This window comes from Mustela nivalis (assembly GCF_964662115.1).
Source record: "Mustela nivalis genome assembly, chromosome: 1".
NCBI lineage: Eukaryota > Metazoa > Chordata > Mammalia > Carnivora > Mustelidae > Mustela > Mustela nivalis.
Genome location: NC_139020.1, coordinates 57,679,176 through 57,702,038, shown reverse-complemented (window position 1 = coordinate 57,702,038; position 22,863 = coordinate 57,679,176). Strand labels below are relative to the sequence as shown.

Below are 22,863 nucleotides of genomic sequence, written 5' to 3'. Positions count from 1 at the left end.
GAAGACAGATGACTAATGTTAAAAGAAGCCCGTGCATTATTTCAGTGATGACTCCACAGGCATCAATTAAACATGGAAAAGACCTGTTCTGAGGCATGACCATCTGGCATTTCCCAAGGAACTATAGTCAATGGCTGATAAAACACAAGTGATCATAACTATAAAGAGATTTAGCAGCCCTCTCCTTGCTCAAAAGCAGCAAGAGCCCATAAGGACAATGAACCTGGAAGACCTCCAAAAGAAGAGGCGAGTAAGGAAAAGGCTGCATCTGAAGCCAGCTCTGCTCTTCCTCATGCATAGAAAGCAAAGATCTGGGTTGCATGAGGTCATGCACAAAAATCAGACTGCTCCCAGGGATGCTTGCGAGTTTGTCTGGAAGTCTAGGGCTCAACATCAATTGTTATGTCTCCAGGTGAGAGAAAACATTGGCAGTAGTCCATCCCCTGCTCCGAGGGGTGCTTTTCAAGTACAGGCGTCTGGGACTTTGTCCAGCACAGCAGTCCAAGATCACTGTAGTCCAAATGGCCCTCCCTAGAAACCATGTTCTAGCCAGCTTTTGAGTGGAAGGAAGAGGACACATTTAACAAATTTAATGAGAGTGATTCCAAGGCATAAAACCCCTAGGATAGAAACTGTGGCTGGAGGAGAAGTGTTTTTCAATGCTCTGGTTCTAGATCAGTCAGGCAGACAACTGTATATATATAGAGACAAATCTTCAAACACCACCTCATCACACCTAATGACTGCCTGTGACCTCTGATGAGCATTTGCATCTCTATATCTGGCTTTTCCAACAGCAAAAATATGTGTCTTTATACTCAGTCCTGGTTCTGAGCCTGTTATCTAATGCTAATCTTTGTTTGTTTGTTTGTTTGTTTGTTTGTTTGTTTTTCCTATATGCAAGGTTAAATTAATGAGAAAGAAAATACTTTTCAGTTTTAATTTTGATCCAGATTGAAAATCGTTAATGACCTTTTATTCACTACTCGTGAGCTCTCCTTTTTTCTTTAAGTGATTCAGGTACTCACATGGCCTGGTTTCAACATTAGGGATGTAACATTCTTAGAATGAGGCTACCAAGTAAAAACAAAACACAAACAAAAAGATGCAAATAAACAACAACAACAACAAATGGTGCTTCCATTCTCCCAAGCCCCTTTTGCCAATGATGCAGTGTACTTAAATCTGTTTACAGCAGCTGCTTCAGTGTTAAGTTTTTGGTTGGAAATAAAAACGTTTAGTAAGGTCACTGACAATTATTTCCTCAGCACAACAGAAAAGCAACCCAATCCATTAATAATAACAACCACACTAAAATGGCAGAAGCAAACACAGTGGGAACAAGTAGGAATAGAAGAGTACCTGGGATTGCCAGATTGGAAAGGGGGACGTTGTGGAGGTGAGGGGGGAGCGAGGCCATCCAGTCGGCATTGCAGACCTCCGATGATGTCTTTGTCCCGCTGGGGTTGGGGGAGCAGATGGTCCCCATCCTGAGTTTCCTCCTTACCTTCCTAACTGCTAGCATCCCTCTTTGTCAGTCAACAAACTGCCCAGGCGCAGCCCGGTGCCACTCACTCAGGGATCATCACGGCCCGGACTCTAGACATTCCAGGGCCATCTTTGTCAAGCCAGTCTTGCCAAAAGACCTTTCTGCCGGGGAGACGGGGCAAGTAGGTGGTTCCCTACCCCGCAGCCCCCGCAGTCCCCACCCTCTCCGGCCCAGCCGCTGTTCCACTCCCTTAATCTGCTCAGACCCGGCTCCGTTAAACTTCTTAGGTTCCCCCTCTGGAGCCGGGGTTAGGTAGGCCCCTAGAGAGCAATCTTACAGAAACTGAACGTCCGGCGAGCAGCCACGCCCGGAGCCACTCACACGACAGGTGCCCTTACGGCGTACGGACAAGCCGGTGGGTCTCTACACACGTGAGCGCCCGGACGCAACATCCCCAGCCGGATTTATGCCTGTCTGTGTGTCACCGGGCTGGCCCAGAAGCTGGGCCTGCCTCCTCCTCCTCCCCCCGCTTCTCAGCACACACTCCCCCTGCCCTGTGGCTTCCCGAAGGCGCTCAGAAGTGTAACCGGCGGCACCCGGACTCCGGCAGCCCCGCCCCGCACTGCCGGGCAGATTTGCCGGGCTACGCGGCCCGTGATTGGCCGCTGGCGGAGCGCGCTCCGATTGGCCGGCGTCCGTCCCGGCTGCCCCTCGGAGCGCTCCCACCCCTCCGCGGCCCAGTCCCCTCCCTCCGTTACTCCAGCCGGGCTGGACGGCGGCGGGCGCCGCCGCGGCGACTGCGGGCGGGGGAACTTGGGGGCTAGTCCTGGGACCTCAAGAAGGGTCCTTCCTCTGGCCTTCCAGGAAGCCAGCGCTCAGATGCTGTACACGACCACAGATGATGTTTCTTTCCTTGTGTCTTTCCTCTACACACACACACACACACACACACACACACAATGACAATTACATAGAATGTATTACATTTTAATAAACCACAGAGGCGGCAGAAATAGGGGGAGTAAGAAGGCTGAGAAAGGTGAAATATATCATATTTGGATGACAACCTCTAGGATGGTTTGTTTCAGCAGTTACATAATAAAGATTTACTTACACACCTCTTACCCCCGTCTTACAGAGGAAGGAATAATGATGACTTCTATTTGTATTACTCAGGTATTTGAAACCTTCTTGCAAATTCTTTGTCCCATTTGATCTTCACAGGGCCCCCATAGGGCAGGGCGGGTGGTGGATAGGATTTCCTTTTCACAGATGAAATGGAAGTTCTGGGGCGTTCAGAGAGCAGCTGGCGCTATTTGGAAATGCCATTTTAAAAGGAAACCCTCAAATCCAGAGGTCTGTAGGCACACAAACTCATTTCCCTGCTTTCTGCAATATTCCCTACTCCTTCAAATGGTACTTTTTCATGGTGGTATACTACAGGGTCTCTAATGGTATGAGAACTTTGCACAGCAACAATCAGAAACATCCTGGCCAACAGGCAAAATCAGAATGCCCAACCCCTACCCAGGACCTTGATAGTGGGGTCCTGGAGGGCTTCAGGTCAGGCAGCTCCTGGGTGACTTAGGAGGGGCTTATGTGAAAAGCAAGCAGCAGGCTTTGCTAAGAGAAAAGTAAAGTCTGACACCCAATCACTGACAAGCCCACTTCAACTCCAGGGTAACTCCACAGGCCCCTGCAATGCCGGTGCCCTAGGCACCTCTCAATGCACATAACTCCTGCTCATATTGTCCCTGTGGAGGCCAGGAAAAACAAGGCTGTACCTACCTCGAGTCTAGCCATCTTGATGTTCCAGATTATTAAAATATTTCTTGGGTTCTGACCTCCTCAGGTTAGTACTTTAAACAGTCCCTCTCTTCTCTAATGATTGATTTAAACCCCTGGACTCAGCTGCCTCTGTCTTTCTTAAGTCCCCTACACATTCCCCAACTGATTAATGTTGACCCGAGTAGGTAGGGACAACTCTACGCCCCTACTCAGCAGGAAGAAGTTAGAGAAGATGAGACCTTCCACCTTCAGCAACCTTAAAGATTTAAGGGTCAAAATTGTTCAGGGCGAAATGTGGAGGCCGAGAAAATTAAGGCCATCCCACCTCAGGTTTAGCTGATGTGGGAAACAGAGGCAGAAGAAAATCATTAAAATTCCTTACCTACTGACAAGCTCTTGAAACAGACAGCGTAGCTCTCCCCTGGGGACTTAACTGCCCTCACCTTGAGGTTTTGCGAAGGACAATCCTAGCCTCACCAACCCTCTACCCCAACAGATCCGAGTAGGATTCTGTAAGTCTACTTCAACAATTCCTTTATCTCTAAACCTCCAAGATAGTGTCAAGAATCATTCCCAAGTATATGGCCCACTGATACACATCTAAAGGGTCTCACGAGAAGATTTTTATTGGTAATAAATAACCCTTCTCCTAACAGTAGCTAGCCCCCCAAGATCCTGGAGACCTTGCTTCCGAAAGTCCTTGGAGACTTACATCATCCCTAATCCCCTTTGTCCTCACCCACCACCGAGTCCACCCCTACTCTGCCTTTAAAAACTCTGACTGTAATCTGGTTCCAGGTCCAAGTCCCTACTCCGCTGTGTCAGGTATACTTGGGCCCAAGCTTAAGCTTGTCAAATAAACCCTCGTGTGATTGCATCGGTGCTTGGCTCCTTGGTGGTCTCTCGGACATGAAAACTCGGGCATAACAGTCCCCTTTTCCTCTTCCAAGTTATTCTTAACATTCATTTGAACCTGCTTTTCAGTCCTTTGAGCTGCCTGGTATTACAGGAAATTTTTGTTTTTGTTTTCCTGGAGGACTATCCCATCGTTAATAAAAAGAAAGTGTTCATCATGTATCTTCGGGTGTTTAAAGGGCACTTTAATATAGTGCTCTTTTTTCCAAGTACACCATGGCACGTGTTTGAGTTCACATTTAAAAAAAAAAAATTAAAATATTTTATTTATTTATTTGACAGAGAAAGACACAGTGAGAGAGGGAACACAAGGAGGGGGAGTGGGGGAGTGGGAAAGGGAGAAGCAGGCTTCCTGCTGAGCAGGGAGCCTGATGCTGGTCTCAATCCCAGGGCCCTGGGATCATGACCTGAGCAGAAGGCAGATGCTTAACCACTGAGCCACCCAGGTGCCCCTAGAGTTCACATTTTTTATTGCTCATAAAAAAAATCACTCCGTAAAGCAATATCCCAACATCTGCTTTTGAAATGTCACCTTTCTGTGCTTTTCTTGAGTTTAGCACCCTTTTAAAAATTCCTAAATGCAAAATTTTATTGAAGCTGGCTAAGGCAAGCAAAATGTGTTCTTTAAGCTCTATGGTGGTATGTTAATTTCAATGCATTTTTCCCCTTGATTTTTTAGCTCTTAATGGAAGGAGTGGGCATATTAAGAAGGCATTAAAGGAGGAGGGACTTGGTGGCATGGTCAATTAAGCGTCCAGCTCTTGGGGTCATGATTTCAAGGTCTTGAGATCAAGCCCCACTTCAGGCTCCAAGCTCAGCTTGGAGTCTGCTTAAGACTTTCTCTCCCTCTGCCCCTCCCCCTCCAATTAATAAATCTTTTTTAAAAAGAAAGCATTAAACTTTAGATTTAGAGATATCACTGTGTGAAAATTCAGAAACAAGAGACATGGAATCACTTAAGACTAGAAGTTTTGTGTCTCCATGAAATTGGCATCTTTTTTGATCACAACGACTTGACTTTGCCAAGAAAACAGTTCAAAAGAAGCCAGCGCTCTTCTTCATAGATTCTTGAGTCATCCTGGGAGAAATCTTGGAGATGAAATCACAGCATGTAGTACAGTTCTTGGCATATAGCAGGTGCTCAATAAATGTTTGTGAGAAGGAGACAGACACTTGGTAAAACACGCTCCGTGGGGTTCTAGGAAGTGTCTGAGAGTAGGGTTTTTTTAAAACCTTAATGTGTAAATCCATCATATTTGGGTTGCATCTGAGATGGGCTCAGATTCTGCATTCCTAAATTTCTAGCTGTGCTGGTTCAGTCCACACTTGTAGGTAGCAGTGCTTTAGAAAACAGGCTCATGTTTCATAGGTGGGTCCTTGTATTGCTTTTTATCTTCATTTTCCAAAGTTTTATTATATTTTTACACCACTTTTAAAATTTAAAAAACTTGCATTAAGAATCTCAGCTAAGCGGGCGCCTGGGTGGCTCACTAGGTTAGGCATCTGCCTTCGGCTCAGGTCATGATCCCGGAATCCTGGGATCAAGCCCTGTGTCAGTCTCCCTGCTTAGTGGGGAGCGTGCTTCTCTTTCTCCCTCTGTTTCTGCTCCTGTGCTCTGTCTCTTGCTCATTCTCTCTCAAATAAATAAATAAAATCTTAAACAAAAATCTTTAGCAGGTAACCCACCCACTAAGGGGCGCCTGGGTGGCTTCGTCTGATAAGCGGCCTACTTTTGATTTTGGCTCATGTCGTAACCTCAAGAGCCCCATGTTGGTCTCTGCACTCAACCTGGAGTCTGCTGTCTCTCTCCCTCTGCTCCTCACCCCTCTTGTGTGCTCTCTCGCGCTCTCTCTCTAAAATAAATAAATACAATCTTTAAAAAAAAGAATCTCAGCTAAGAATCTGTAAGTAGAAGAGAATAATTTTTCCTCTCAAATAATGTAATGGAAACCAAAATATTGGTGGGATTTTTATACTATGCCACAGATATTTAGGGAAAAATGATTTTAAAATAAAAATAAAATTTAGGATTTGGTTAGGTAGTATTTTCTTACATGCTGGATTATGAAAGTTATTAAAGGGTTGTGGGCCTAAACGAACAGAAGGAGTAAGATAATAATTACAATGGAGTGGAGTGCTTATCATGTACCAGTCGTTCTGGTACTGCTAGGAATGCGGGAAAAGTTAAGTGTAGGCTGGCATCTGAGGAACCTCAGATAGAATATAATTCAGGAGAAAAGAGAGCGAAATATGTGAATTACACATTGTGTTGTGAAGTGGAAGGAAGGGATAATACAGACATGTAGAGATGGACAAGGAGGTGCACATTTTGATGGGCGTGGAGAGGGCCAAGGGTCATGTTCTCAGAGGAGGCATTCTAGCCAAGACTGGAATTCTGAAAAAGGTGTCTGCAGGTGGAAAACGGGCCGGCGGTTTTGGCGTGAGAAAGAGATGCGCTCTGGGGAAAACATCAGCAGCAAAGCCGTGACTGTGAGTGGAAATGGGAAAGGAAAGCCGCTAGAAGGGCAGCTGGAGGGATAAGTGGGAAATAGGTCTCATTCATTCTTGCTGAACCTTCACAAGAGGCCGGTGAGTTAGGCACTATCTCTTTCCCCGTTTAAAGAGGATGCTAAAGCTTCAAAACGACACAATTCTGCCTGAGATGTCATAGATAGTTAGTGGCCGAGCTGTGACTCTAAATCTCTTGATCATAGTGCCAGTGACTCACTAGGGGTTACCTGTTCATACTGCCAACTTGGTAGAGTTTATAATAGAAATATATTAAAGAGTTTGAACCTTTTCTCCCCCATAGACAAAACAGGCCATTGAAGGTTTTGAGAAGAGACTCACGTTGTAGTTTAGGAAGAATGGCTGGAGAAATGCAGTCCTTTAAGGAAATCACTGAAATCAGTTATCTAAGCAAGAAAAAGGTAAGAGAGCACGGGGAAGCTCTAGCACACAGAGACTAAATGCATAGACTTTCTTAATGACAGTGCTTGCTGCTTCCTCCCCCCACTTCTCACCTCCATGGACCCCGAATTCAAGAGCCCAAGTGGCCTAGCTCTGAAATTATTAATCACTTGCAAGTCTCCTTAAATTGTTCATCCATTTCTTGTTATATACAACCAAACCTGTTTCTAGGAGAATTTCTACAAATTAGTTTTCTTTTCTGGAAATTTTTCTATTACTTGATCAAGGACGCCACTGAATTCCTGAACAGGTGACTGCATGCTTTGCCCTCTTTGGGAGGCTACATTATATTTCGGCAGTGTCTAAAATGGCTCGTGTTCTTTGGAATTGTGTCATAAATGAGTAGTCAGGTCCCAGAGCCAGCACCCCAAAGAACTTGCCATTTGGGCATTTCTGGTTGGCGAGGCAAGATGGCCTGGATTTTAGTTGATTGAAGACACCCTAAGAACCACAGGGGAAACACACTAATTTAATGACAGTACCTCCAGGGCTGTCTCTGGCCCCCCAAATCTAAGATCCGGTGCTATCTTACCTCCCAGTCAATGTGCTAGATGGGAAAGGTACAGATCTCAGAGAGAATCAGAATCCAGGCACTTTTTTGGTCCGGGGACGTTGTCTAGAGGGGAAGGAGATGACAGGATGCTTTGAGTTCCACATTCACAATGTTTTTTCCCCTCCTGGCTGGTGGGTGTGGGAGGGTGAAGGACGGAAATGAGGAGGCGGTAGACGCACGGTGGGATGTAGCCTGCTTTGTTTTGTGTCTCACGTCAGCAGAGTTTATCCCTCGTCATCTCTGACCTTCTTTTCCCAATTTAAGCCAGAAAATTAGGCGACAAGGATGGGAGTAGGATGGAGAAAGGTCCCCAGTATGGGTGGTGCTGGGGACACGATGACAGGAACAGCAATTACCTCCAGGAAGAGTGACATCATTGCAGGAACTCGAGACATTCAGGAGCCTGCAAGGAAAGGCAGGGAACCAAGAACACTGCCTGGTGAACAGACTTGGAGGGCAGAACCAGGAGCTGGGGATCCAGTTACTTAGTTGATCAGGGCTGGAGCCAGACTTCGTGGCACTAGGACCAATGCCCTGCGGACACACAGGTGAGTGTCCCTGCATTGGGGAGGAGAGCAGTCAGCAGAAACAAGAAGTGGTGGTATGTGCTTATCACCTCCTGCCTGTAGGAAGTTTATGGCTCTCAATGGGGATCCTGGTAATGAGACAAAAGAGGATGGCAGGTAGGAGCTGGCTGAAGGTTGTTTCTCCCAGGTGGAAAGGCTTGGGTTCCAGAAGATGCTGAGAGCCTCTGAGTCTATTCTATTTATCCAGGTTTTCTTAGTTTATTTAGAAGAAAATGTACTTAAACGATGACACGGGGTCTCTACAATCATTTTGAGAGGAGCTAATAGCAAGTGATGATTGTAAAATTAGTTTAATATCCATTTATTCCTCCTATCCCACCACACTTCTTGCATCTTCTTCTGCTCCCCTTTCCACCCCTCCCTTATCTCCGAGAAAGTAATTGAGAGAAAATAAAGACTCGGAGGCCAGTTTTCCAGCTAGTCAGCTAGTGGCAGTATGCCTGATTTAATATGTTATAGAGCCACCTTCTGGTGGTAAAGGTACATTTCACGCACACAGTAAATTTCCTTTCAGTTTCAATTACCCTAAAAAAATGTTCCTCCAGCACTGACACCAGTAAGACCACTGGGGAATTTATGCAAGAATACGGATTCCTTGGTCACACTCCAACCCTAATGAATTAAATCCCCTGGGGGTGACACCTTTCAATTCTATCTTTTTAAAAAGGTCCCCAGGGGCTTTTAATGTTGCAAAGGTTTTATTTATGTCAGGACTTTGAAATGTCGAGCAATTTCTCTTTCATAAAAAGTTGGAATAGGAAAAATGGCAAAGTAAGCAACTCTTACCCGTGTTGTGTGTAAATTTTTGCCATTAGAGGAGACTGTTTTGGCAGAAATTCTTGATCTCGGCTGAACTGGCAGGAAAACCAACCATTCTCCTTATTTGACCCACCCCAAGTTTCCTGGAATCGAGAATGACATCAGCTATGAGGAGAGCTTGTGTGTACTACTGTATATTAGTAAACACTTGACCTTCGATCACAGTTAGAATGACTTCTCTACATTCGTTGTTCATTGGGCAAATTCGATCTTAAAAAGGAAAGCATTCTTTTTTAATGGCCTGACTCTGTGTTTGGGGTTGCAGACATCATTTGGAAATAGCATGATGACACATTATCTAAGGAGTAAATATCTCCTTATCTCAGAGTAACTGAGAACAGATATGATCATTCTCTGCCAACTTTATTACTAAAATCACAAGTTTTAGAAATTGACTTCAACCAATAAAAGTCATTCTTTTTTTTTTTTTAAACAAGGTAATCAATTTTAGTGTAAATAAAGAGTCTTTGGTGTTTTTCCCTTAGCAACTCTCTCTGTATGGTAGGTTACAGTCAAAAGCTGTTAGCATATTTCTCTGCAGTTTGATGATTTGGTTTCAAAGGATTCTGATCTGTTGACATGTCTGCAGGTAACCCCTCAACTCAAGACACATGTATTGCTTCGTGGAGGAAGTCATAGTTTGTCTTAACAATCTATCAGTGCCCACAGCTTCCGCTTCCTCTCAGTAGCAGAAGTAAGAAAAAAAGAGCAAAGTTTATCCCACACATCTATGTTTCACCCAAGTATAAAAATGAATGTTCTAGGGCTCAGAGTTAGGCAACAGAATGCAATAGAGGAAGATAGGAGTCCCTGCAATGGAAATATCCAACCCAAGTTTGGCAACAAGAAGACAGTAATGTGGTAGAGGCGGGGTTGAAACATTTGCTCGAAGATTACACTAGATGAGTTTTATGGTCTCTTGAACCATCTTGTTTCCCCATCACCCCTCCTCCAGCTTTAGATCCTTTTTACCTTTTCACAATTAGGCCTTTCTTGCCTCTCCTCTTTATTATGTTTTCTTACTTAAACCTTCCACCACTTTTGCTGGAACTGGGTCTAATGGAATGTCTTATATATAAATATGGACCTGATATTTTAAAGTTTACTGCTACCAGCAAAACCTTGATACTGTGCTTTTGGGAGTTTTCTAATAAAGACTTCATATTTGTCACACACTCTCACCTGTGGGACAGCTCAAAATATTCTCTACACCCTCCTCACATTCAGTACCCAGGATGAGATGCTCGGACCTCAGGAATCGAGGCTCAGGAAACACTAAAAGTTCTCAGAATGAGGAGTATAGATGGCTTGGATGGGAGTTACCTCTCTGTGCTCCCAGCACCCTCACAGTGGTAGGACTAGTGTGTGTGTGTGCAATCCTAGGGCAGAACTTCTCAACCTCTCCTCCTGAGATGCCCCAAGCATGAAGAAGAATAAATGCACCACTTTCCAGGGCCCCATGTGGCCAGCACTGATCATAGCGTTGCTTTCAAGTGGTGGTTTTTTTTTTTTTTTTTTACAAATCCATTCAAATTTTGTTATATATGTATATAAAATTTGAATAGAGTTGAGATTCTAGAGGTGCTATGTTTATCTCGTGGCTTTGAGTCCTTCCTGGTGCACATCCATATCCCTGGGCATTCATATTGCCTAATGTGAAAGTCTCAGGTCTGAGAGAAATGCACCATGAATCCAATTATACACAGTGAAGCTCTCTTAGTTTCATCTCCAACCTGGTTCAGCAAAGTACAAGACTACAGGTGGATTTGAGGCCAAAACTTGAAATAGTGCCGATTTTCCAAACCGTGGGCAAAATGGGGCAACACCTGGTTGCGAATCGGGGACATAGGCCCAATTTTTCTTGCCATGAGAGACTCGATTATCAACTTAGGAAGAGTAGAGGACCAAAGACTTCCCATCTAAGACTTAACTCTCTGCTTTGGACTTGATCAGGAAAAAAACTTCACCCATAGAACTGACCCATAGAACTTTGACCCACTGAGATCTGTTCTTGTTCTTAAAATTTCAGACCAAAGGAGGGCTTAGTGGGTTACGCCTCTGCCTTTGGCTCAGGTCATGTTCCCAGGGTTCTGGGATAAGGTCAGCATCAGGCTCTCTGCTCAGCGGGGAGCCTGCCTCCCCCTCCCCTCTCTCTGCCTGCCTCTTTGTCTACTTGTGATCTCTCTCTGTCAAATAAATAAATAAAATCTTAAAATAAATTTTTTTTCAGACCATGGTTCCTCACTGGGCTGAGTGGGGTTCTTCTTTGTTTTTCAGGTTTACTGGGATATTACTAACACATAACATTGTATAAGTTTAAGGTGTATGACGTAACGATTTGTGAACATGTATGTCCTGGGAAATGTGGATCACAATAAGGTTAGTTAACACACCCTTCACCTCACATAGTTACATTTTTGGTGTTGCTGTGGTGAGAACATTTAAGGTCTGTTCTTTCCACAATACAGTATACAATACACCATGCTATTTGCTAGGTCCCCAGAACTTATTTCTCTTACAAGAAGAAGTTTGTGCCTTTTGACCAACATCTCCTCATCTCCTCTCACCACCACCCCTGCCCCCAACCGTGGTGTTTGTGTTTACTTAGTCTTCACATTCCCAGCACCTGGCCTTTTTTCTCAGCGCCCACGGATACAGACCTGATTCTACCAATCTGAGAGAAACTTTGACACTGACCCAAAGGCAAGTTCAATCTAAGGCATCTGCCAAACCACCCAGATTTGGGTCCTTACCTGACTGACTTGCCACAATAAGATTTTGAAGAACACAGATGTCAAGGGAATGTATTCATTTATGACACAAATTGAGTGAAAAAGAAAAAAAGTATCTCAGCTCACCATGGTCAGTGAGAGACTGTCACCTGTCTCAGCTAAACCCTCTGTTCCTCGAAGCATTTTCCCCTCTCCTCTGCACTCACTGGCCATCACCTGTCATTCACTCACACAGTACTTGAGCGCTAACTTGTCCCAGGCCTCGCCCTCCTCTGAGGGTGCTGAGGTGTACAAAGCTACCTGACACCCTTGAGGACTTTCCAGTCCAACAGAGGAAGTCCTTGGCCCTCATTTCCTCAAAGGCAAATTTTCACTGAAACATTACACTAAAGCAAAACCAGCAAATGAGAAAGTTGGGTCTCAGGAAAATAAGAGATTATCTTCAAATCCACTGTTTATTGAATTAGCATTTACATTTATTAACATTAACATTTATTGAATTAATACCGGTCAAGCTATTTATTGAAAATTTGGGGATATGGACAAAGTACTCTAGGAGGGGAAGGGGAAGTGATTGCTGAGCCTTCTAGCCCCAGCACCTGCCTGGGGAAGCCCACATGGGCTGCCACCCTGAGTGCTGAATGGGGAGGCAGGGCCTGCTGTAAAGCATACACTGTTTCCGTGACTTCCAGTAGGGTGTCGACAAAAACCGCTGCCCAGGGAGTTGTCTCTCTCTTGGGTGATGTCTGGAGGGACACAGCTTAGTCTCCTTTGATATGAAATGGTTTAATGGTGAGAGGAAAAGCTTGCCCTGGAGTTCTGGGAAAATCAAAGGGCTCTATTCATTTCCTTAAGAAAGAAAAATTGATTGAAGTTTTGGTGGATTCCAGCCAGTACCCAAGGCAGGAGAAGACCCAGAAATGAAACAAAAACAGCCAGCTTGCATGATGAATCCTCATTTATTTTCTCCTGAACTTTCAGATTAAGTCCCAGAGAACAAACGAAATTCCCTTGAACGAACAGATCTTTGCCTCTTGTCCTACTGTCTAAGGGTTGCAATGTTTGAAAAAAATAGGCTCGTTTGAAAAAAAAAAAAATAGGCTGGTTTAGAGTCAATTACACATTACTTACTGGGGTCTTACTTAAGCACTTAAAAAAAGTTCTATTTGGAAATAATTTCAAACATTAAAAACGATTGCAAAAATAAAAACAAAACCCCCCCCACATACTCCTTTTACCTAGATTCATCTGTTGCTAATATCTCCACCGTCTGTTTTTCTATGTATTCGTGTATGTGCATGAAATATATGTGTATTGCATATACACTCACACCCATTTGAGAGTAAGTTATATATACCACGGTCATTTACCCCTAAGTACTTCAACCTGTATTTCCCAAGAATAGGAATATTCTTTTACGTAACCATAGCCGAGTTACCAATACTTTTATCTAGTCTTCTGCCCATATTTCAGTTTTGTCAGCTGCTCTGACAAATGTCAGAACTGATTGGCCAGATTTTCTTTGTAGCTTTTCTTCCCCTACAGTAAAAAGGATCCAGTCTGGAATTAGATATTTGCCATTAATTGTCATGTCCTTTTAGCTTCCTTTAATGTGGAATATTTTTAGAGCCTTTCTTTAAGACACTTTTAAAATTTTGTATTTATTCAATGTCTCTTCATGATTGGATTCAGTTTATTTGTTCTCTGCCTTAATACTGCACGGAGATATTGTGTCCTTCCTGGTAGGACACTGGAAAGGGTGGGGGAGGGGGTATTCATCTAGTCATCTATTCCTCACTAGTGATGTTCATTTCGACTGATCACTTGGTCAGGTTGTTCTCCACTACATAATTACCGTGTCGTTTCCCTCCCTTGTCACCAACAAGCATACTTCTGGCAGATCCTTAGAGACCATGAAAATATCCTAACTGTCATCAAAACTTGCTGGTTGATTTAGCTAGCATGTGTTGATGAATCTAGCCTGATCCCATCTTTACTACAATTCCTCCCCCACCTCTGCTTTCTCTTTTTCTCTGTCTCACCTTATCTATATTTTGAGCACCTATTTCTGGTAAGGACTCATATATTCCTGCTTTTTTTTTTTTTTTAAGATTTATTTAATTTTGAGAGAGAGAAAGACAGAGAGAGAGAGAAAGCAGGAGCAGGAAAGGGGGGAGGGGCAGAGGGAGAAGCAGACTCTCCGCTCAGCAGGGAGCCCCCTGTGACACTGGATCCAGGACCTTGGGATCATCACCTGAGCCTAAGGTGGACCCTTAACCGACTTGAGCCACCCAAGTGCCCAAAATTCCTGCTTTCTTTCAAAGGTTTCTAATTCATTAGTGTACATAATTAGGTTGGTGCTCAAATTATCCCAGATTTAGCCAGTAGGAGTCCTTTCAAGCTGACTCTTGCATCCTCTGGTAAACCCCAGCATTTTTGGAGTAAGTTATTATTTTCTGACATAAGAAAATATTTCGTCTCACAATACATCATCTTTGCCCTTAATCAGATTAAGGGCAAATTATCTTAATGAGTCAGCTGTGCTCTCTGGTACTGGAATATCTTTGCTCCTTGTTCCTTTCAAAAGACGTATCTGGGAAAGATAGGCATGTATGTATATAGACTTACAGTACAACACTCAAGTATATAATCAAAATTAACATTACCATTGAGATACAGTTGGATATCATATTATATAAATTATATATAATTTTTCTTTATTTCTTACACTGGTAGCACATTATATAGTCCTTGTACTTTGCTTTGCTTTTTCTTCTTAATACTATCTCCTGGAAATCACTCCATACCAGTCAATGGAGACTTTTTTCTTTCCTATTTTGACGGCTGTACAGTCTATTTCCTATTTTGACAGCTGTACTTACTGTAGTTTATTCGACCAATCTCCTATGTTTGGACATCTGGATAGTTTTCAATACTTGGCAATTACAAATCATGCTGCCAAGAATAACTTTGTGCATATAGTGTTGGAAGTAGAGCTTCAGGGTAAATTCCTGAGGAGAAATTCCTAGGTCAAAGGATAATGTAATATGCAGTTTTATTAGATATTGTCAAATTCCTCTTCATAGTGATTGTGTCATCTTGCATTCCTTTCAACAACATATGAGGGTACCTGTTTCCCCATAGCCTTGATAACAGAGCACATTGTCAAGGGTTTCAAATTCTTCACAAGTAGATGAGGAAGAAATGATGTCTTAGTGAAGTTTTAATGTGCATTTCTTTTAATATTAATGATTGAATTTTTTCAAGTGTTTTAAGAATTATTTTTATTTTTATTTTTTATGAGATTTTATTTGCCAGAGAGAGAGAGAGTGTGTGTGCGCACACAAGCAGGGGGAGCAGCAGATAGAGGGAGAAGCAGTCTCCCCACTGAGCAGGGAGCGTGAGGTGGGGCTGGATCCTAGGACCCTAGGATTATGACTTGAGCTGAAGGCAGACACTTAACTCACTGAGCCACCCAGGTCCCCGTCCGTAGGTTTTGAAAGCTTATTTATCCTGTTTGTAAGTTCTTTATCAGCTTTTATCTGTAATATACGATGCGAGTATTTTCACCTCGTTTATCATTTGCCTTTGACTTTGCTTTTTTGCCATGAAAATTGCTTTTATTTTTAAGTAGTCAAGTATCCATCTTTGCTTTCATTGTATCTGGACACACACACACACACACACACACACACATATATATATATATAGAGAGAGAGATTGATTTTATTTATTTATTTGTCAAAGAGAGAGTGCTTGTGCACAAACAGGGGGAGCAGCAGGCAGGGGGAGCCGCAGGCAGAGGGAGAAGCAGGCTCCCTGCTGAGTAAGGAGTCCAAAGCAGGACTTGATCCCAGAACCCTGGGATCATGATCTGAGCCCCTAAAGCGAAGGCAGATGCTTAACCTACTGAGCCACTCAGGTGTCCCTGGACACATATATTTGTAAAGTTACATTTGTAGGAATAGTCGCAGTATGTATGTACGATGACTACAGTGTATATTATAGCACATATATATGTGTGTGTATATGTACTATAGTGTATATATATATATATATAACTAGTTATAATATCTATATACACTAGTGTATGTATATACGTTATATATAAATAGATACAGATATCCACACACATATTATGTATAAACATATAGTTAAGACAATATACCATTTTCTCAAGAGTTTTTATTAGGAATGGGCACTGGATTTTGCCAAAGACCTTTTAAGCATCTTCATCTTTTAAGATTAATTGTATGCTTTCCCTCCTAAGCCCTAATTATATGGCAAAATATTAAGAGATTTTCCTGTTATTGAACCCTTCTTGTATTCTGGGTATGCATAATTCTTAGGTGAGATTTTCAAGTCGGGTTAATATGTCTCAGTGCCTTTGTCTCTATTGACGGCTCCTTTCTGAAGCCTTCTGAAAATATTTCTCACATTCTGTCTCTGAAATGATACCCTTTTCTTTATTCGTTTCTCTTCTTTATACATACTTTTATTTTCACATGTATTTATTTGTTTAAATGTCTACTTCTCCCATTAAACTCTACACTCACGGAGGGTATGGAGGGTGTGGTTCTTAGATATTTTTTAGATCAGCTTTTTTAAATAAAGATTTTTTTTATTTATTTGAGAAAGAGTGAGCAGGGGGCTGGAGAGCAGAGGGAGAAGCAGACTCCCCACTGAGCAGGTAGCCCAATGCGGGGGGCTCCATCCTAGGAGCCTGCGATCATGATCTGAGCTGAAGACAGCAGCTTAACTGACTGAGCCACCCAGGCACCTCCATGTTCTCTTCTTTACGTTGTGATCTTGGGTATGTTACTCATCTCCTTTAATTTCCCCAGTGTGCCACCATATAATCACAATCTCACAGAGCCTTTGAGCAGACACGAGAAATCTGAGTGAGCAGACAAGGCAAAGAATGTAACAGAAGTTAGAGGACTATAGAGATGCTGGTTGGGGAGAAAAATTGTATTCAATCATTTCAAAGGTGTTCTTTGGCCCTGATCTTGCCCAAGGTCATAATCTCCTGCTCTCTCTCTGGTCATGGCTTCCTGGCTGCAGAATGCCGCCTTGTAAGTAATCACAGAATCCAGGGAAGAAAGCCCCTTTGCAGAAGCTGGGAAATAAAATGCCATTTTCTCACCATCTCATCTTGTGTTTCTTCTTGCAACATCAGCCCATTTCTCCAGTTAATGTCTTTTTTCTCCCACGGGGGTAACTTTCACTCACCATTTCAGCTGTCTCTGCTGGTCACTCAAGCTTTGGGTGGTCGACATAGCCATGACAGCTGTTATCAAAACTCAGGGAACAAAGTTTCTGTATTTCTGAAGATTCAATCTTCAAGTGCAAGTCAAAGCCAACTCTCCTAAATCAGGGTGCCTAGAGGGCTGCCTTCAAGAACCTCTTGCTGGCTCTGGGTTTCGGAGACAATGCTCTTTCATTATCTCTGGCCTTGGTCAGATTCTCTAAACTTCTTTTGGTGTCTGGTCTTGATTACTCTTTTTACTTTTTCTTAGTCTTTTTTTTTTTTTCACACTTTCTTGGCTATTCTACCTTCAGGGGTCAATTATTTCTACTTTTCTTTGTTTTCTGTCAACAATTTGGGCATTAAGAAAAAAATCAGTATTTACCTAAATGTACACAAAACATCTGTCATCTATAGTAAAAAGAGACAACAAAGCAATGAAATATTATGATATAATGGAGATTGATCACACCATGGGCTGGAGACCAGAGATAGATTTCCATCATTCTGGCTCAATCCCTTCTGATTATGTGATGTTGGGCAACTCAAATTCACAGAGTGTCTTAATTCCATTTTTGTAATAGGACCTCTAATGCCCATCCTGGCAAAATGTTAATGTTTTTAAAAGACCTATAATGCAAAGTTAATTTGGTCAAGCCAACCATATGTTCTTCAGTTAAAACAAAACTTCTGCTGGATCAAAAAAAAAAAAAAAAAAAAAAAGCGACTATTCTTGACAAAGGTACATGTGAAGCTAGTCTTATTTATTTCTCAAGAATTAATGAGGAATGGAGGGTAATTAAGGCAGGCAAACATTAGTTTATTTTTCCATTTATTGGGCTGTATTAGTTATCTATTACTGTGTAACATGCTATACCTAAAGACAGTGGTGTTAAATAATGAGTATTTATTATCCCACACAGTGTCTGTGGGTCAGGAAACCAGAAGAGGTTAGCTGAGTGGTTCCGGCTCTCATGAGGTTCCAGTCAAAGGATCAGCTGAGGTGCAGTTAACCAAAGGCTTGAGTGGGGACTGGAGGACATGCTTCCAAGATGGCTTGCTCATATGGCTGGCTAGTTGATACTTGTTAGCAATAGGATTTTGTTCCTTAACAGGGGGCCCTCTCCACAGGGCTGCTTGAGTGTCCTCACATCATGGTAACCAGCTTTTTCCAGAGAGACCGATCAAAGAGAGAGCAGTGCAGAAGCTACCATGTATCCTATGACCTAGCCTTGGAAGTCACACTCTGGTGATTTCTGCATATCTTATCCATTATACTGGGCCAGCAACCGGTACTCGCAAGATTGTACAAGTACATGACCCTGGATTTGAATATCTCCTTAAATTTTATACCATAGGTGTCTTCCTTGCCTTACCCTAGTCTTGGCCAGCTATACAAGTTAGTTGCATTTGGTATCAGTGGGGATTATATAAGAGGCAAGAATCATGATGGACACACTAGAGGCTGGTCACCACCAAAAATAAGTACCTAACCAAGATTCTGATTAATGAGAAGGGACCTTGAATGGTTCAGCAGTTCTCAACTTTAGCTGAACTCTCAAATCACCTGGAAGTGCTAACGCCTCGGCCTCACTCCACAGGGATTCTGATTTTATTGTTTTGGAGTGGGACAGCTCTGGTGTTTAAAAAAACTCTCCAAGTTATTCTCACATGCGGTCAGGGATAAGTACACTGCAAATGAACTAAATGTTCCTTCTGAGACTGAAGTCCACCCAGCATTTGCCTATCATATCTGATAAGAACATCTGTTGCCCCTTCCTAGGACAGAGAGTTTGGGTGGTTTAGAAGAACAAGGAGCATCAGTAATTTACTCACTCAGGAACTCTTGTTGAATACAGAACAGGTGTGGCTAACTAGGTTTCTTTTCCATTACCTATATGTTCTATCTGAAGTATTTTATAAAAGAGTGGTAGGAACAGGATTAATTCAACAACGCTAGTATGATTTGAGCCTGTATTTACCTCAAGACAGATAAAAACATGCAGACTGGATGAACAGGAGAGTTCCCAGAAGAAAAAGAGAATAATAGGATTTGCAGAAATTGGATTGGGGTTAGGGTGCCTGTTTACTCATGTAATAGTTTGACGTACCTATGCACGCACACACGCACACACGTGTTCAAGTGCACACACACACACACGTAAAGCTGAGGATGAGACCAGACCACTCTTAGTTCATATCATTTTAGAGGCCAATGAAGTATTCCCTATATCTACGAAGCTACTTGGTTGCTGGCCAGGTTTCCTTTGATCCCTCGTCCATCCATGGGGCAGGCGCCTGGGCAGAACATGGTGGGAGGAAGGGGGACTGGGACTGGCATCTTGCGCAAGGTATTACGATTTCCTCTAGTGAAAATAAGCAAAATATTTTCCGTATGAGGACAACTTGCACTTATTTGGAACTCTTTCTAGAACTTTTACATTTTCTTCTTTTTGTAATTTTCCTAGGGAATGCAACAAACCTCAGGGATGATCATATTTTTGGCAAATAGTTCAGAATTTTGGCAGATGCCCAAATGGAAGAGGATCTGGCTTGGACATATGCTTGAAACCATTGTCGTCACCTCAGTCAGTGAACTAAAATGAAAAATAAAAACACCGCAAGTACTTTTTTAATAACAGCAGCCTCATTTGCACTTCTTACATAAGCAAGAACATTCCTACAGATCGCATGGGGTATGAGCATGACTTCGCCTCATTCTTGCTCAGTTTCAGGCATGCAGATGAAAGGGGCTGAGTTGCTGGGAAAACAGGTCACTCACTTCTGACATCCACTGCAGCTGCAGTAAAGGCTTGGCTAGAGGGCAATTATGTTAATAAAGCACAATATCCAGCTTCTCGCAGGATTCTAGCAGAGTTCTATGTGGCAAGTCTCAAGTGGCTCTTAGAGAGTCTCCATCTCGTGACAAGGCAGATCATTTCCCGTGGACTCTTGAATGCAAGTGTACTTGATGGGAGGTGGAGGTGGCTTGAAAGGCGGGGGTCTTTCCATGCTAGGAACAAAACATTGCTCTTTCAACGCTAGGAATGTGAGGTGGTGATTCAAGGAAATAGGAAAATAGGACACAGAGAAAGAGACATCCCCACCAGTTCCCTCAGAATTTTTCCTTCTGTTTATTAGCCACGTTATAATAGCATTAATATTTATAGATATTATATAGCTTGTGAAGCATTTTTATCATAACATTATTTAATTTGCATCTAGGGGTTGGACATTATTGTCATCATTCTACTGAGGCTCAGAGATCTTCAGCAACTTGGTAAAGAGAACCAGACAAGCGATTCTGGTCTTTTGACCAGAACCCATATTCTCCATGGAAACTGCCTCCTAATAGAAGAAGTGTTTCTCTTATGTGGGTTAAAATACTCCTCCAGAGACAAAATCTTTAAATTCTGGGACTAACGACTGAAGGTTTTCAAATAATCCCTTTGCCAACCTTACCCCCGCCTTCACCCACACAGTCACTGTGCACTGTGAGGATAGGGCTGAGATGGGAAGAAAGGCTCTACGGAACCCTTGTATTGGTTGATGCTGGGTGGTTAATGTCAGAATCCCTTACATTTCAATCAGTGAACATTCTTAAAGTCATCTTTATATCAAAAGTACTGTTCTATGTTAGCACAACTCTTTGTCTGAAATGCATTTGGCATATGTCTGAGTTTGGGATGTAGCTGTACAAATTCTCCAATTCTCTTGATATCAAGACACAGAAATTCATCTGTGGACAGATTTCTGTCCTTGACTCAAATCCATAACCCTTTGCTGTGGTATAGAGATAGAGATGGACATGGAGGAGGAGGAGAGAGAGAGAGAGATTCTCTTCTCTATATGACACAAATACTGGATTACAGAATAATAAAAAGAATCAATTCAAAATTTCAGATTCCCGCTTTCTTCTTTTAATAAAAATATCTAATGCCTATTACCTGTTTTTTTCTGATGCTTTGATGCAGATAATATATTTCAACAGGTAGATAAAATTCTAAGAAGTTTGCACTTCTGTTGTTTCAGGGAAATTAGGAAGTCCTCAAGGTCATATGGTAGCCAAAGTGTAGTTCCTTGGACAAGAGTCCAGAATTTCAGACTACTGGTTTAGTGTTTTGTATTTCACCAGGAAATACTTGCCGCACATGGATATAGAGTCTTCAAGGACAGTTTAAGTAGAAGGTACCGCACAGTGGTCATTGGCATTTTAGACAGTAGCAGTAGGCATGGGAGAACAGCTCTGTATGTTGTAGGGGTCTCCTCCAATCATGGTCTACTCTGGATCCAAAAGAGCCAAGTCAGAAAAGTAAGGCTTAATTTGACATGTCATTTCAGATGGCGGAGTGGAGGGAAAAGATTCTTGGAAGATATTTCAATAAGACAAAAGAGGGGTAACCCACTGTTTACTTTCTTTTGTCCTTGGGAAAAAAGAAAAAGGATGGTAAAAGCCCCTTTTGCTGAAAGCAGTAGGGGTTTCTTAAAATTACCTTTCTCACTCAATTTCACACTTGAGCATCTGGGCCCAGCTGGGCCCAGGCAGTTCAGAGATGCATGAAAATGAAAAAGTAATGAAGATTAAAAGAAAAATCAGTTTTAGTGTTTGAGGTGAGGCAAGGCTCCATTCTCATTTCATGCCCACTGACTTGCTCCATCTGAGTGTCACTGACTGAGCAGGGAGAAGGGGACCAAGGCAGAAGTTGCACAACTCATCCCAGCTGGGTGGTGCTGGGCAAGGTGGGGAGCTTCTCTGAGCCTCTTTTCCTCAGTTCTATATGAGAATGCCATATATGAGTGATATTTAAAGTGCTGAGTGCAGGACACCTGGGTGACTCAGCTGATTAAGCATTTGCCTTCAGGTCAGGTCATGATCCCAGAGTCCTAGCATTGCGGGAGGTATTGAGTCCCGCATCCGTCTCCCTGCTCAGCAGGGAGCCTGCTTCTCCCTCTCCCTCTGCCTGGCACTCTGCCTACTTGTGCTCTCTCTCTCTCTCTGTCAAATAAAGAAATAAAATCTTAAAAAAAAAAAAAACAAAAACGAAGTGCTGAGTGAATATATTATACTGAAAAACTATCTCTGTTCCTGTCAATTCAGGATTATACTCACATTTCCTTCTGGTATTGGCACCACCTTCTCACTCCGAGACCAAACAGCGCTATGCAGAAAGAGAGCAAAGCTGCTACAATCACCGGCCAGGACATTCCATCTTTAGGTTTATTGACCACAATACCTGCAAAGGACATAACGAGAGATGAACTTTCATGCCAAACTTCGGCAATTTCAAAGCAGCATGACTTGAACCCTCTCTCCTACCTGTTTTCTCCAATGGCCCTCACTGACCACAGTCATGCTCTGGGATCATACCTATGCCTTGTTCTCACTTCCGTTTTTGCACGTCTGCAGTTACTATTTATGTGAATGTCTTTCTTGTTATAATGTTCCAGAATGAATCTTTTTTTTTTTTTCTTTCATTTTCCCAAGGCCTTGGACAATTCCCGGCACATAATGGGCAATGAATTTGTAAAAATGAAAAATAAAAGGGATAAGCTCTAAATCTGTATTCCAAATTTACTCCAGTAAAGGAAACTTTATATGTGAAGTAATGGCCTAGCTTTGGCTTTGCTTATTCTTTAAGGAGTCATTATATGCTTTATGGAATATTTATGTATTAGGAGGAGGAAAAAAGCATCATAACGTCATAACATTCTGATGCCCTGAAAATCCCAAACTGAGAAGGCCTGATTAGTACGCACAGAGT

At 42.6% G+C, this 22,863-nt stretch overlaps 2 protein-coding genes and 1 long non-coding RNA gene across 9 annotated transcripts in view; 1 reads left to right on the top strand and 2 right to left on the bottom strand.

Moving 5' to 3' along the window:
- PLCXD2 (phosphatidylinositol specific phospholipase C X domain containing 2) overlaps positions 1-2,108 on the bottom strand; it is a 51,915-nt gene extending 49,807 nt beyond the window's left edge. For both annotated transcript variants that reach the window (XR_014312238.1, XM_082732372.1), the window contains exon 1: positions 1,363-2,108. Coding sequence is in view for 1 of the 2 variants with exons in the window: in XM_082732372.1 (XP_082588498.1) it covers positions 1,363-1,525 (163 nt within the window). In the remaining variant the exon portion in view is untranslated. The remainder of the gene's footprint in view (positions 1-1,362) is intronic.
- LOC309865827 overlaps positions 1-22,052 on the top strand; it is an 84,581-nt gene extending 62,529 nt beyond the window's left edge. Inside the window, exons 4-5 of one of the 2 annotated variants that reach the window (XR_014312276.1) lie at positions 19,570-19,797; positions 20,327-22,052. This is a non-coding gene — a long non-coding RNA (uncharacterized lncRNA). Of the gene's footprint in view, positions 1-19,569; positions 19,798-20,326 lie in introns of those variants that run through there. The other variant, XR_014312277.1, reaches the window with a different exon arrangement.
- The window catches only part of CD96 (CD96 molecule), a 90,269-nt gene continuing 87,117 nt past the window's right edge, over positions 19,712-22,863 (bottom strand). For all 5 annotated transcript variants that reach the window (XM_082731908.1, XM_082731905.1, XM_082731907.1 and 2 more), the window contains 2 exons: positions 22,212-22,335; positions 19,712-20,114 (listed from right to left, as the gene is read on the bottom strand). In XM_082731908.1, coding sequence (XP_082588034.1) covers positions 20,006-20,114; positions 22,212-22,335 — 233 coding nt within the window. In that variant the 3' untranslated portion in view covers positions 19,712-20,005. The remainder of the gene's footprint in view (positions 20,115-22,211; positions 22,336-22,863) is intronic.